This window comes from Anas acuta, chromosome 8 (assembly GCF_963932015.1).
Source record: "Anas acuta chromosome 8, bAnaAcu1.1, whole genome shotgun sequence".
In the NCBI taxonomy this organism is placed as follows: domain Eukaryota; kingdom Metazoa; phylum Chordata; class Aves; order Anseriformes; family Anatidae; genus Anas; species Anas acuta.
The window spans coordinates 57,980-72,972 of NC_088986.1; the positions used below are offsets into that span (position 1 = coordinate 57,980).

The 14,993-nt window shown below is 39.9% G+C and overlaps 2 protein-coding genes and 2 non-coding genes across 7 annotated transcripts in view; all 4 read right to left on the minus strand.

Annotated features, from left to right (window-relative positions):
* The window catches only part of MSH4 (mutS homolog 4), a 37,687-nt gene extending 36,663 nt beyond the window's left edge, over positions 1–1,024 (minus strand). For both annotated transcript variants that reach the window (XM_068690887.1, XM_068690886.1), the window contains exon 1: positions 888–1,024. The gene's annotated coding sequence lies outside the window, so the exon portion shown is untranslated. The remainder of the gene's footprint in view (positions 1–887) is intronic.
* A 1,302-nt stretch (positions 1,025–2,326) lies between these two features.
* On the minus strand, positions 2,327–14,952 carry RABGGTB (Rab geranylgeranyltransferase subunit beta). Of its 3 annotated transcripts, none has more exons than XM_068690889.1 (9): positions 14,810–14,952; positions 14,077–14,184; positions 12,850–13,047; positions 10,076–10,181; positions 8,693–8,745; positions 8,464–8,574; positions 7,985–8,110; positions 7,093–7,242; positions 2,327–3,281 (listed from the first exon to the last, which is right to left on the minus strand). In XM_068690889.1, the coding sequence occupies exons 1-9, from the start codon at positions 14,810–14,812 to the stop codon at positions 3,141–3,143; spliced, it is 996 nt and encodes a 331-aa protein (XP_068546990.1). In that variant the 5' UTR covers positions 14,813–14,952; the 3' UTR covers positions 2,327–3,140. The 3 variants fall into 3 exon arrangements, with proteins under 3 accessions (XP_068546990.1, XP_068546989.1, XP_068546991.1); XM_068690888.1 differs by having other exon boundaries at positions 14,765–14,827; XM_068690890.1 differs by lacking the exon at positions 14,810–14,952 and having other exon boundaries at positions 12,850–13,070.
* On the minus strand, positions 11,768–11,852 carry LOC137860774 (small nucleolar RNA SNORD45). The gene has a single exon (XR_011099170.1). It is a non-coding gene; the product is annotated as a small nucleolar RNA SNORD45 (small nucleolar RNA).
* Positions 13,835–13,917, minus strand: LOC137860775 (small nucleolar RNA SNORD45). Its single transcript, XR_011099171.1, has one exon. It is a non-coding gene; the product is annotated as a small nucleolar RNA SNORD45 (small nucleolar RNA).
* Positions 14,953–14,993: the final 41 nt, after the last annotated feature.

A 14,993-nucleotide genomic window follows, 5' to 3' on the forward strand; every position in this document is an offset into this window, starting at 1 on the left:
AAGATCACCTTCTGACTTACAGACAGTTCCAGATACAGATGGACCTCAAGGTCCCCAGATATACTTGTGGTACTAACCACAAAGTATATACCAAATACTGTCCTGCAGAAGATCACCTTCCGACTTACTGGACAGTCCCAGACGACCGGTCTACCAGAAAACCAAACCAGAATAAAGAATATACTCACTTACAATGATGGGGTCCTTGTCTGCCTCCGCAGTGATCCGGTGAGTCGAGGAGTCCCTCCGGGAAATCCCGGGGGTACCCTAGGGAGTCCTGTCCCCAGCGGGTCCTGCGGACCGGCAGAGAGGTAGTCCCATCTGGGGTGCCAGATTGATTCAAAGATCGAAGCCGAAATTCCTTTAAGTGGTATATTCTTTATTGCAGCGCTGGATGCACGGGGGATCTCTCCACCTATCGTGCATACCCAAAGCGGAAAGCAGTCTTGAATTTATACAATCAATCTATCAATATTCTACAAGCGCCTATACATATGCATTACCTATCCCCGCCTTCCCTCGCTTCTCATGCTAATTAGCCTTTTGGCACCTTGGCACCTTGCGCCTGCGTAGAGCCTCCCAAGAATTGTGGGCAGGGGTCTTTGGGAGGAAGACCCCGAGTCTTCCTCACAGTGTACTTTTCACCTTTGGTCAGGAATCTGCTGAATTGGCACGTTTCTTAATTGCGAGAGCTGGTTGTTGCCAATTCTTCCGTTTGTTGTATCTTTATAATGAATTCCAGTGTCCAGTTTTGAGATTTATAGTCCTTACGTTTGTTTCTCTGTCCGTCTGCCGCTTCCTTATCATGAGTTCCAGTGTCTTGTTTCGAGATATACAGTCCATGTCTGGGGATTGTCCTTGCCTCCCCAATACCTCCTTAATCACACCTTTAGAATAAAGCATCATCTCTGGATTTGACCATGGCTGACTTTTATTCCCCAGATACTCTTTTAATAAACAGATATAGAGACATTTTTTGTAGCTAAGTTATTCACTATTCTTTTGGAAATTCTCATGCAGCCACTCAAAAAATAATTATTGCTAGGATTAGCAGCTACACCACAGTACTAAAGACTAAATATGAAGATATGTCAGGACATTCCCACAAAGAAATACACAGAAAAAAATGTTATGAAAGTGCAAATTTCTGAAAGCCTTTAATAAAGGACCTGCAACTGAAGACTGAGAATAGCAAATTAATTATTGCAGTGTTTGCAAGTACATAAGCTCAGACAAGAAATACATTTAACAAAACAGAGGTAGACTTGTAACAATGTACTCTATACCAAAATTACATATTTAAGTCTTTTTAAGATTGCACACTGGGCAAGGTATTTTTCCACAGTACATTTAGCAAAAAAAGTGATTGTTTGCACAAAAAAAGTGATGACACTTTCTGCATACTGAATATTTATAAAGAAGTAAAAAATGGAAGAAAATTCTTAAGTTTTTAGTTTGTGTACATGTGATCTTCTTTAATCTGTAATCTGTTTAAGGAGATCTTCAAGAATTACAGTTCATTTAACAACTGAAGTTGACCACATCTCCTTCAGAGAAAAATTCCAACATTAATAGGATTTCAACCTAGTGTTCTACACTGTCATGCAGTATCACCCACACACTAATTCCCAGGGTGTCTCAGTCTACACTACACTAGAAATTCTGAAGACAATTCTATTATATTTATATATCATGGGAGAAAAATTAGCAAATTCCTATCTACTGAAGAGTGACCACTTTGATGAACAAGTGGTACTTGCAAAGGTAACCTGGAATGTGACTTAAGTTTCTATTTGACTTTACAAATAAAGATCAGTGCTCTTATTCCCTTGCACTCAACAAAAAGCCTACCATGACTTTTTTTTTTCTCCAAAGTCTGAATAAATTCCAGCCTTTGACCAAATAATTCATCAGGAAACTGGACGGCTAAAAGTAAAGAGCTTCTGTTTTGTTTTTAAACCTCATCTAAAAGATTTTGGAGAAATAAAGGTTTAGAAAAAAAACATGTGAACATTCTCTTCATATGTGAACTCATTCTCTTTGAATTGCCGTACAAGTAGAAGTCTACCAAAAAGTTAGTGTCTATTTCTGTTCTTACTCTCTGCTAACGTGAATAGGCTAGATAAAACTAATCACTTGGTTTTAAAACTGTTGAACCAGCTTTAGACCTCCCTTAAGCATACATGTATAGACAGAGACTATCAAAGACTTCTACACAACTACCTTTTACTGTGTACCAGAATACCGTTCAGTCTCAGCCAATGTGTGGTAGATGTAAAGTAACAGGTTTCTGCAAAGACAAAAAGGACTTCATCCTTCAGAGAAATATTTCCCATGGCTAATTTTATTCTCAATTACACCATAATGAAGTGTTGTTTCAAAATCTACAAAAGCAGAATTTCAATCCAACAGCAACAAATTTAGGAACAATATTATATTCAGCTGCAAGTCACTGTCCTCTAAAGACTTTCTCTAGAATGATTAATGTTAGTGATTTTCAATATATGTACACTCAAGGTATCTTCCATTTAAAGTAGCGGTGAAATTTTGCCTAAAGGGATTTCATCTATCAATAACTGAAAATGTTTTTATTTAATAGAACTTGTTGTTGTTGTTGTTTTCACTGGTATCAATTACTATCAGAAGTAAAAGCTTGCATCTCAGTATATAAAAGTGATAGCAAGCATTAACAGGCAGAATTAAATACAGCATGTGTGACATTACATACATGGCTTAAGGGGTTTTCCCCATATTCATTTAAAGTGCTTTGTGTGATCCACCATCAAAATATGCTTATGTAAAGACAGATACTACCATGGTTGATATTGCAGGAACAGAAGAAATTAAACCAAACTATTGCTTTGACTTGATTATTCAAATAAAAACTCCCAAGGTCCATATATTTAAATAAAGGTTAGAAATGTTTCTACACCTCTATATATACAACTGAAGAACACGTTACACTCAGGTTATTAGAACAAGCTTGTTCTCATACAGTTTACAAAGTGACAAAGCTAACAGCAAAGCTACTGCTTTACTATAGTAAACACATCTCAAAGAATAATATGCTAACAAGCTTCAGAGATGACTTCCACTCAGTAAAACCAAAACAGAGCATCATCAACCTGTCTCTATGAGGCTCAGCTCACAAGCTCAGGCTGTACATTTATTCTTCGTAGGACATCTTCTGGCATACAGAATACAGGATTGACAGCTTTAATTTGTTCTTCTCCTAGTAAGGATAGTCCAGCAATTCCAAATAAAGTATGAAATGGATCCACCTGGGAGAAGAAAGAAAGTTTGTGTCCATTTCCAAAAGATCATTATTTTCTTCATTTGTATGGGATGAAGCTTCTGTTTGTTAGCAAGAGAACTGTAAGCCTGTATGGTGGAAGACAACACTACACAGCTGCAAACTGTCACTTGTATTGCCCACCAACATACAACAGCACAACTCCCACAGTATGCAGAGTTAAGATAGTATGATCTACCCAGAGAGGCAGACATGTCTCCGTTAACAACCGGACAGCAGAAGCAAATACAAAAAAAATTAATAGGCAAATACAATCATCTACAAGTATTGCTTCCATAAATTCCCCATTTGGTCTTCAGCAACAGTATAATGCTGTTTAATGGTCTCTGAATAAGAGCTGTGCTGTAAAAATCGAGAGCAGCAACCTACTATGCTATAAAAGTGAAAAGAAAAAACACGAAGAAGGAGAAAGAAAAGTGCACCAGTTATTTGATATCAAAGTATTCCTTCACTTTATGAAGTTTCCCCAAAAGCATGCATCATCACCTAACCGCAGCAGACTACTCAGTCTCATTGCATAAGCATCCTGCCAGTGGAGTTAACTAGCCATTCTATGAGATCAAATCCAAAATTACCTGTGATACATGGTGCATCATACATTCTGTTTGTATTAATGGAACTTCTAGATCTTCTTGCAAAGGTTCTATGCTGCAGTAAACTGAGCTAGTTGCCATGTTACAGCCATATACACGAGCCCCAACTGCATGACAGCCTAAAAGGTTGAAACTATACTAGCATAACAAGCCTTGTTCCTCAGTAGTTTTGCAACCACGTTACAGCCAAAGCATACAGACATATATGCTTATGTTTCTTTCCAACATTATAGAAGGGGTTAAGAAAAAAGTGCACAAAATAATAATCAAGTACACTTGAGGACATGTGAGAGACTTTCCTTGTACAGATGGGCAGGCCTAGAAAGGCACTTATTTCCAACCAATACGTTTGCAAATTAAATGACAAATTCTACCTATTTATGAACAGACTATTCTTAGGAAGTATAGCTACTGCTGTCATCCTCCGCTGCTTTCTGCATTTTTTTCAAGCAAAAATACAAACAGGATAACCTGCTGAATTATAATAAGAGCTAGTTAAGTACTACCGCTAAATTAAGTTACCAAGAACTGGTTGCTTGGAACTTAAGATGACAAGTGGTTCAAAATCTGAAATACAATCAATGTTAAACGCTACGATCTAGATTTATTTTTTTTTAAAAAGGATCTGTCAGGAATTAAATCCTACAGGGGCAGTGCCAAAATCTGTACGCATTGACATTTTTATGGAAGTGCCCATATTTCAACAAGATATGGTAAAAAGACTGGTAAAAATAATAAAAAAGACTAATAATATGCAAAAAAACACAAAGGTGACAGCACTAGATACTGAAGACTCTGCAAATTTGTTCTTCTAGCACATCAGAAATAACTTAAGTTTAATCTCAAAGCCACAAAAGCATTAAGGTAAGTACCAAGCTTTTCTTGGAGCATTCTGAAGAGTCTTTCTGCGAGTTCCTTAGACGTATGAAGACCCTAGCAATTACAGGCCTGCCAGTCTCACGTCAGTGCCTGGTAAAATCATGGAGAAGATGGTTCTCGAACTTATTGAGGCGCACCTGGGGGACAAAGCAGTCATTGGTCCCAGCCAGCATGGGTTTGTGAAGGGTAGGTCCTGCCTAACTAACCTGATTTCCTTTTATGATAAGATCACCCGTATGGTGGACCAAGGGAAACCAGCTGATGTGATTTTTTTGGACTTCAGCAAGGCTTTTGACACGGTTTCCCATAGGATCCTACTGGACAAAATGTCCACCACACAGCTAAATAAAAACATCATACGATGGGTGAGCAATTGGCTAACGGGCAGGGCCCAAAGGGTTATGGTGAATGGGGCTGCGTCAGGCTGGCGGGCGGTCACCAGTGGGGTCCCTCAAGGCTCCATTTTAGGGCCGGTACTTTTCAATATTTTTATAAACGATCTGGATGTAGGAATAGAAGGCATTTTGAGCAAGTTTGCTGATGACACCAAACTTGGAGGAGTTGTGGACTCGAATGACGGTGGAAAGGCCTTGCAGAGGGATCTGGATAGGTTGGAGAGCTGGGCGATCGCCAACCGCATGAAGTTCAATAAGAGCAAGTGCCGGGTCCTGCACCTGGGACGGGGAAACCCTGGCTGCACGTACAGACTGGGCGATGAGACGCTGGAGAGCAGCCTAGAAGAGATGGATCTGGAGGGTCGTGGTAGACAGCAAGTTGAATATGAGCCAGCAGTGTGCCCTGGCAGCCAGGAGGGCCAACCGTGTCCTGGGGTGCATCAAGCACGGCATCGCTAGTAGGTCAAGGGAGGTGATTGTCCCGCTCTACTCTGCGCTGGTGCGGCCTCACCTCGAGTACTGTGTGCAGTTCTGGGCACCACAGTATCAAAAGGACATGAAACTGTTGGAGAGTGTCCAGAGGAGGGCTACGAAGATGGTGAAAGGCCTGGAGGGGAAGACGTACGAGGAACGGCTGAGGGCACTGGGCCTGTTCAGCCTGGAAAGAGGAGGCTGAGGGGAGACCTCATCGCAGTCTACAACTTCCTCGTAAGGGGGTGTCAAGAGGCAGGAGACCTTTTCTCCATTAACACCAGCGACAGGACCCGCAGGAACGGGGTTAAACTGAGGCAGGGGAAATTTAGGCTTGACATAAGGAGGGGGTTCTTCACAGAGAGAGTGGTTGCACACTGGAACAGGCTCCCCAGGGAAGTGGTCACTGCACCGAGCCTGTCTGAATTTAAGAAGAGATTGGACTGTGCACTTAGTCACATGGTCTGAACTTTTGGGTAGACCTGTGCGGTGTCAAGAGTTGGACTTGATGATCCTTAAGGGTCCCTTCCAACTCAGGATAGTCTATGATTCTATGATTAACAATACCAAAATATTTTCCAAATGACAGACCAGAGTTAAAGAGGTTTCTCTCTCCTCCAAGTGGGAAGGGTGTACCAGCTCACAAAGAAACAGAAAGCTACTCCAGTTCTTAGAGTCAGAATCATTTAGGTTGAAAAAGACCTCTAAGATCATTAACTATTAACCATGTTAATGCATTTGTGGAGAAAAGACATTGACAGCTGTAATAAAAATAGCCAAGATTTTCCCCAACCTTTTACAAATAAGCAGCCAAGTGTTCTAGAGTAGTTGCACTACAATCTCATAATAAATTTTATTTATCTTGATTACTTGAAACCACAGAAAACAGACTAGCTAAAACATAATCGCTCTTTCAGGAGAGAGTACTGGGTCAGAGAAAAGGAGAAAATCCATACCAGCAGCATCTTCATAATGGTATCAAAGTTTCTTCCTCCCTCACTTAGGGCAATGACAGTGAGAAGATTTATTTGGTGGCATTTAGGGATTCTGAGCACTGACTTACATGGATCAGGCAAAAGCACCACGAGATTTGAAGACAACTTGTGGTCTCTAGATGCTTGCAAATTGTTTAAAAAAAAATCAAGCCAGTATTTTTAGCAAGATCTTCTAAGTGGTCTTGTGAGACAGCATGGTATACGCTATGGGAACAGCAGCTGCCTTCAGTGAGTGATACTCCAGAGCAAGTGCAATATAAAAATTGCATGCGCTCCCCATGGAAGCCTTCTAAAGCAATGCTACCTTATCCTTTCCCAACTGCAGCATTTGCTGCAGCTCTGCAAAATGCTCAAACCTGGATCACAAGTTACATTCAAACATGAAACATGATTTTTAAGTTTAAAAATTCTTTGAAGTAAACTTTATTTAATTGAGGATTATTTACCATATCTCCTGGTCTGTCAGCAAATCCTCCCGTCTCCTCATCCTGGCAAGCCAAAATAAAGCAGCGCAGTTTGTCTCTGTCAATCCAATGTAGCCTACCAATCATCTTCAGAGATGCTAGAACCCACCATGAATAGCATACATCAGGTAACTGACAAACAGAGAAACAGTATTATTCAATTTTGTTTTAAACTTGATGTTGCCTTTTTTTTTTTGGTGATTCTGTGAACTCCTAGTTGTGCTATCATAACAACATTGTATAGAAACAAGACTTAAGAATTTCTCTGGGTGTATAAGAAGCAAGCTACTCAATGCAGTCTCTTTTTACATAATCTCTTTGCCTTTCCAAGAAAGCACAAGAATGTGTGGAAGTCTTCACCTTGTGTGGGAAAGGCTAAAAATCTACAGCATCTTTTTTGTAAGTAAGAACAATCTTCCTATCAACCATTGTTTTTTTTTGTGTGTGTGTTTTTTTTTTTTTTTTTGGGGGGGGGGGGGAGGAAGTTGTCTCTTTGCCAGTGGAGATTATTCCAGGTTACACCAATTCCTTACTGTGACAGGAAACACAATTATACCCAGGACTAACATCCAGTAAAGCACTGTTTTTTGTACAAATCCTATGGAAGGCATCACTCCCAGTGTCATAAAATACCCAAACACTGATTTAATATGACACTGGTTGCAGTGGTCAGCAAGACATAATTTAGTGCATACTTTCCTAAACTATAAATAACAAAGGAGCACGCAAGCGCTACTGACAAAATGGAGAATCAAATCCTTTGAGGAATTTACAAAACATTTCATAAAAAGTCATGACATTTCCCAGAAAGCCATCAGCTTTAGAAAAATAGTCCCGATTAAGCCTTGAACAAACAGAAGAAGCCACCTAATACCTTCTCTGGTCGTCCGTTGAGACCTCCAGAAGGTAACTGACGTTCACAAAGCCACCAACCCAACAAGTCAGCGTTTATTTGATGCAACTGGTCCGTAATAGCCAGAAATCCTGTGCAACAATAGATCTAAAATTACAGACATAAGTGTTTTGTATATTTAAAAACTGAACACTTTAAAAGACTAAATGCAGGAAGATCTCGAAGAATATAGTCCTGCAAACATGATACAAACATGACATAAAATAAGCACATTTCACTTTTTAGAAAAGTTCTACTTTTCCATTAAAGTAAACCTAGCTTCTCATATCTACCTATTTGTTCATTTAATTTAACCAAGGGACTAGAAATGAACACTTGAGAAACAATACAGGTTCATCAACTGGCATCAATAAAAAATGATAGATGTCAAAAACCAAGCACTTACAGGTACTACATGATGCTCACTAATTTAAAACACTGCCATGTAAAATAAAACTTACCTGTCCCGCATGTGACTCAGAACCCGGTCTACAGCCAAATCCTCCATCAAAGTTCATACAGGACAAAACAAATTCTACTGCTTTCCCCACGTCAATAGTATCCAGTTTTCCCTGCAAGTCACAAAGGCGACTAATACATTGTATGTTCAGCCAGGCTGATCAACAGAAACTTCAGCTATACACCAATAATAAAGCATTGTACTTGTTCATGTGATGATTTAGGACTTACCAGAAGTGCAAGAGTTGCTGCAGCACAGAAGGAGAACCTTGTATCTATTTCTCCTAAAATACAGAAGTTCAGAATGACATTTTTATGACTAACAACAGTACTTTCAAGATCACCATGGAAAATATGGAACAAATATGCAAACAGAAACACAGATCAACCAAAATGTCCCCATACTCTTTCCTTTTACAACCCATGATTATTTCCTCAATTTACAAAGTGCATGTTACAAGTCAAATGATCTGTTTACTGCACAGAACAGCAAACAAATTCTCTGCTGCCCTACTGGATAATGACAGAGCAATGAACTCAAAAAGAAAAAGACAATTCTTGATTTGCCTTCAACATTTCATGCTCTCTGATCCTTATGTGTAAGTAGGCATCATTTTTGTTATTAGATCAGAAGTGACTAGAACTTCAGATTTTTCTTTAACATACTTTCACCTGGAAGTAAAACCAAAAAGTCACACCTATTGCTGAGAAAGTCTGTAATAATATATCTCTCCTAAAACGCACAGTGGAAAATTAGTATTTTAAGTCAATACTTAAAACGTAATCCAGGCACAAATGTTTAACAAATGCCCTTTTTTTGTTGTTGTCAAACTGATACGGGAGTTTCTTAAGAAATCTACAAACTAGTAAACTGAATCCATACTGTTCTGTACTACATCAGGTATCACACTTCTTCAGTTGTAACTGCATTTTCTGAACAAACCCACTGTGCATTCCACAAATTTGATTCAGTACTTTAACCAAAAGGAGGCAGCAAACTACAATAGGTTTTAACACAGAGCCTAACAGCTAACTTTACAGTAGCACAGATATACTACTGTGATATTAACTGATGAATTTTACTAGAACAGTAACAAATGATATGCAACCTATTATTACAACTTAAGCTTTCCACGGGAATAAGTATTTTTAAAGCGACTAAATGATTATGCTACAGCTTAAAAGTTACCAGCTTTGTTCATAAGTAACTTATGTGCAGAAACAAAAAAAGCAGGCTTTTTTCCTCATTCTCATGTGGTGAAAAATGGACGACAGATAAAGGTCATAAGTGAGTTATGAAATAGCAAGCATAAAATATTCCTTAGGGAACAGTGTATCCGATGTATGAAAGTACTGTCAGTTAGAAGTGCCCAAAGGTTTTCTACTTTAACAGCTGGAAAAAAAATAATTTTATTTATTTTTTTTTAAATATGAATGAAACTCAAGTATAGAATCCTTCAGAAATGAATAAAACAAGACTTCATTCTTCACAAAACCTCCTCTTTCATAACTCAGGAAATAAGTGTTCAAGCAAAAACATCATCCAAGGTCACTTAAGTTCGTAGACTTACACGTGTCAACCTATCTGCTTAATTTTAAAGATCTAAAAATTACCCCATTTATCTCCAGCAAATGATCCATCTTCTTTTTGCAGGTTCTGTATATATTCAACAATTTTATTTACATCAATGACATGGAGACTATCATACAAGATAAGAATCTGGAAAGAAAGCCACAGTAAAAATCAAAGAGAAGCAAAGGTTTCTCAAACTTGTTTATTAAAAACAGTTTTTGGACTTGTAAGAGACTTTAACTGATTATAAGCAGTATTTGCTAAGATTTATTAAAATTAGATTTGATGCTCTGCAGTTCATCTATCACTAGCAAAAAACTTCTGAAATTAAAATATAGACAATTCAAGCTGAACTCCATGCTTTGTAACTTTTCTAACTTCCAGCTCACCCTTTTAAAGCATAACCAGGTTTGTTTATTTTTGTTAGCGTTATGTAAGAGAACAGATTTATTTGATTATAGGTGAAATCTGTGATGGGATAACACCCTAGACTTCTAAGCATGCAGTTTGTGCAACGCTGCTATTCGTATATATGCAATTTAAACAGCCAGTAATATCACTTACTGCCAAAGCCTGCTAGCAGAGATTAATTTCTAATAGTTAGCTTGGTTTTGTTGTCTTTTTTTTTTTTTTTTAAAAAAAAAGTCCTACATTCAAATTTTAAATGTAATAGCAAGTTGTAACAAATCAATAAAAAATATGAACAATATGAAGACATAAACTGCACAATTAATATATTCTGGAGGAAAAATGAAGTTCATACTAGGGACTACAAAGATCTCAGTGCTAGCATTGATTTGAGCCAGTAAACCACACCATTTTGAGCAGAAAAAAACACAAAACACTATGTAACTCCATCAGAAAATCTAATACCCTAGCATGCTCCCTGAAAAGGAAATCTGAACACATTACCATTCATTGTGATCAAAGGAAGACATGGTGTGACCCTTTAAATATTCTGGATGTGTAGATAGCACTAAACAGTGTTTATGAACTGAGAATATGCATGCTCATTGCAACATGCTGGTTATGTGTAAAAATTTCAAACCAGGCATTTGTAATTTTCAACTCTTCATGTCTAGAGGTGCATTATTATCAAAATACCTCCTAGTAATATCAGGTATTAATTTAAGAACTATACTTCTCTAACACAAACATAAACAACCTCAAAATGTACCCCCTTCTCCATGTATCTTCACAGAACCATAAAATATCCTGAGTTGGAAGGGACCCATAAGGATCATCAAGTCCAACTCCTGGCACCACACAGGTCTACCCAAAAATTCAGACCATATGACTGAGCACAGTACAAACACTTCTTAAACTCCGACGGGCTTGGTGCCATGACTACATCCCTTGGTAGGCTGTTCCAGTGTACAACAACCCTCAGTGAAGAGCCTCTTCCTGATACCCAGCCTGAACCTCCTCTGTCACAGCTTGACACCATTCCCTTGGGTCCTATCACTGGTGACTAGAGAATAGATTAGCACCTGCCCCTCCACTCCCCCTCATGACGAAGTTGCAGACCTCAATGAGGTCTCCCCTCAGCCTCCTCTTTTCCAGAAGGAACAGGCCAAGTGACCTCAGCCACTCCTCATACATCTTCCCCTCCAGGCCCTTCACCATCTTAGTAGCAGCCCTATTAGCCCTACCTTATTAGGCTCTGTGAAAGGAATTTGATCGGAGAGTTTGGAAAAGCTCAAAGGCTGCAGCCTAAAGAAACTCTAGTTTCCTGGGTCTCAGAGTAATTCTAGAGCTAAAGTGGTGATAAACATCAACTTTAGATCAGATAATACATGCCAACAATCATCACTGACCCAAGAACACATTTTTCTGTCCTACCTCTGGGTTTCAAATCAAACACCATAGAACCCAAAACATTTTCTTCTTAAAACAGGATGTTTTAATAACGTAAACCAGGTAAATAGTGTTAACTTACTTGTAACACTATATAAATATCTCTTCCCTGAGACTAGACTAGAAGTATACTGCACAAGCAAACCAGCAATTGTTTACAAGCATTTGAACCTCTACATACTATTTCTGCTGCCGCTTACATAAGAAGGAAAAAAGACTAGATGGTGAGAAATTAAATCTACAATGGAGACTGCTATGGTGAAAAAAGATTGACAATATTTTTTTTCCTCAAGGAAGGGGCACGCATCAGGTAAAACGTGTAGCAGACTGCTATGACGTTTTAGCTATACAGAAAAAAAGCAGATTTGAAGAACACAGTGAGAACTAGCTACTATAACATGTCATTTGCATAGTACTAAAATGTAAACATGCTAGTTAGACACCTTTATGTAAAACACATTTGTGTAATATTACCTAATTATGTTGTAATACGTAGGAACTGTACGTATTATACATGTATATATATGTATACACGCAACAGTAAGAGACACGCTTTTGAGCATATATATATATATATATATATAAATAATTACTCTGGCCATACACATCTTTCACATCTCAATATACTCTATTGAGAGCTTATAAAATCCAAAATTAATTATATTCAGAATTACAGCAAAACTTATGGCTAAGAAATATTTCAAGATGACTTACTTAATTTTTCAAGAATGCAAAGTCACCAGTAAATGAACATTACCATCACAACTTCATCAAATCTGACAATTTTTAAAGAAGTGACACAGCTAAATCCTAATATTTTGTTCATTATACTTTTTTAAAATAAGGTACTGAAATAGTTTTTGCCATTAATATCAAATAGCACCTGGCTCCTAAATCTGCCATCATTAAAATTATTAATTACAAATAGTTGTTTCTACAGTTACCCTGTTACTTTTACCTGGACAGCACTCAGGGTATACAGAAGATGAGGATCATGACCTATGCTGGCACTTATTCCACCACATTCATGTTGACAAGATTTGATGAAATCCAGAATTTCTTCTTTGTTCATTCGGTGCAGCTGTCCCATGAGATCCATGGCTGTCAGCCCCCAGTAAACACCACTCATCCTCAAATACTCCGACATACAGTACTCCTAAGAAGTGCTTTATTTTAGTTCTTAATCAGATAAGTACATCATTAAAATAGGAAATGAAATGAAAGTACATTTAACATTTACAGTTTTTAATATGCTAAATATTTTCCATCCCATAAAAAACTTCGTATGTAGCAAGCCCCCATACTCCATATGTTAGGTATGTTTGTGCATATACTTAATTCGCCTCCTTCCCTAGATTTTCTAGTTTATGGCCATCAAGCTAAATGCCAAGTTAAACATATTCAAGTAGTAAGCCACCAGTTCACTTCAGATCATGCATTATTATCTTGGCATCCATGCTACCACTCAAGTCACCACCCAACAAGTCTCAAAATTAATAAATCTATCATTTAATGAAACTCCCCGACAAGTGCCACTACCTGAACTTTCACTAGAAATTGACTTTTTACCTAAACATTGGTTACATCACCTATACTACCTGTAAGCATTACTCTTTTCGTGCAGTTTTTTTAGGTGGCATGTATAACTACAGGAACAATGTTAAGGTATTCTGTGGACAATAAAGATAGCTGTAACTTTTCTTTCTCCCAAACATAAGCAGTTATTGACATTTTTCACCAAATGGAATCCAACTCCCGTGGGTTGCATCCAATGACTGACGCCTACAGAATTGATGCTAGTTGAAGTGTTCATCAAGCCCAGTCAGCATAAAGCCATGCTGTGCTAAGACTCAGTACACTGTCCTATGAAGCAGACACATGCAAACATACATATACTCCTTGTGCATTCTAAAGGAAGAAGGAGCAACAAGTAGTACGCTTCCAAGGTCTCAGAGTAATTCTAGAGCTAAATCAATAATCTTCAGATTTATGCTCAGATAATACATGCCGAAACTCATCACAGACCTGGGAAAATCAATAAAGCATTTTTCCTTACACTTTGGATTGCAGGGCAATGAACAACTGGCACGTGAATACACATTTAATCCATACTCAAAATGAATAAATAAGGCTGATTACTACTGTTAATAAAACCACAACTGTGCTAAAACAAATTGGTACCTACATAATCATCTTTCTTTGTCCCATACGAAGCTATGTAGTCTGCATGTTTCTCCCAAAGTAACGTGCTCGGGGCATCAGGTTTTATTACAACATCCTTCTGCGGTGTCCCCTTTAGAAAGTACCAACAAAGGGTCAGTTGTATGGCCAGTTCAAGACATTATAGCATCTCTTGGCGTTTAGGTATAGCTTTGTCAACTCGTAGCAGAAAGAAATACTTCCTGGTGTACTTTGAGCATGGGGTCGATCCCATCTCGCTCCTGGCACTTCTCCGTCCGGCTAAATCCTTCCTAGAGGAAGGGGGCTAACAGTTTTTTTTCAATAACGCCAAGGAAGGCCGTCAGTTTACCAGCGATAAACTCAACGCGCAAAACGAGCCCTTCACCACGCGCCGGAAGGCCGCCGCGCCCCTAAGGCGATTCCCAGGCCCGACACAGGCCCCCCGAGAGCCCGCAGCGCCGGGCCGCCGCCCGGGGCAGCCCTGCCGCGCTCGGCGCCGGGCCATCACCGGGTCCGCCTCGGGCGGGCGCCAGGCGCGCTCCCGGCCCGCGACACCCCCGGACTCGGAGCGGCGAGCGCCAACGGCGCCGGCCCCGAAGCCCGCAAGGCCGCTCGCCCGCCCCGGCCCCGCGGTAACGCCGAGCAGAGGCGCTGCCAGGAAGCCGCGCGCGCCACCCCAAGGGCACCGCCGCCTTCGACGCGGGCTCGCTCGCCGCCGCGCCGCGCCCGACACCCACCATGCTCGCTGCCCGCGCCGGAAAGGGCACTGCGGCGCGGGGCGGGGCATCAAGTAGGGCCCGGCGAGGCCCCCCTGTAGCTGCCCGCGCGCTGCCGCCCGGGCCGCGCGCCAACGGCCCCGCGCGCCCGGGCCGAGGCCACGCCAGGGGTGCGGCAGGGCAACGCCGCCTCGGGGCCGGGCGC

Coding starts and splice junctions, on each gene's coding strand:
- RABGGTB (XM_068690888.1), bottom strand. CDS start 14,812: ATGGTGGGTGTCGGGCGCGGCGCGGCGGCGAGCGAGCCCGCGTCGAAG. Junction 8,575..8,692: donor CAGCAACTCTTGCACTTCTG/GTAAGTCCTAAA, acceptor TGTGACTTGCAG/GGAAAACTGGATACTATTGA. Junction 8,111..8,463: donor CTGAGTCACATGCGGGACAG/GTAAGTTTTATT, acceptor CTGTAATTTTAG/ATCTATTGTTGCACAGGATT.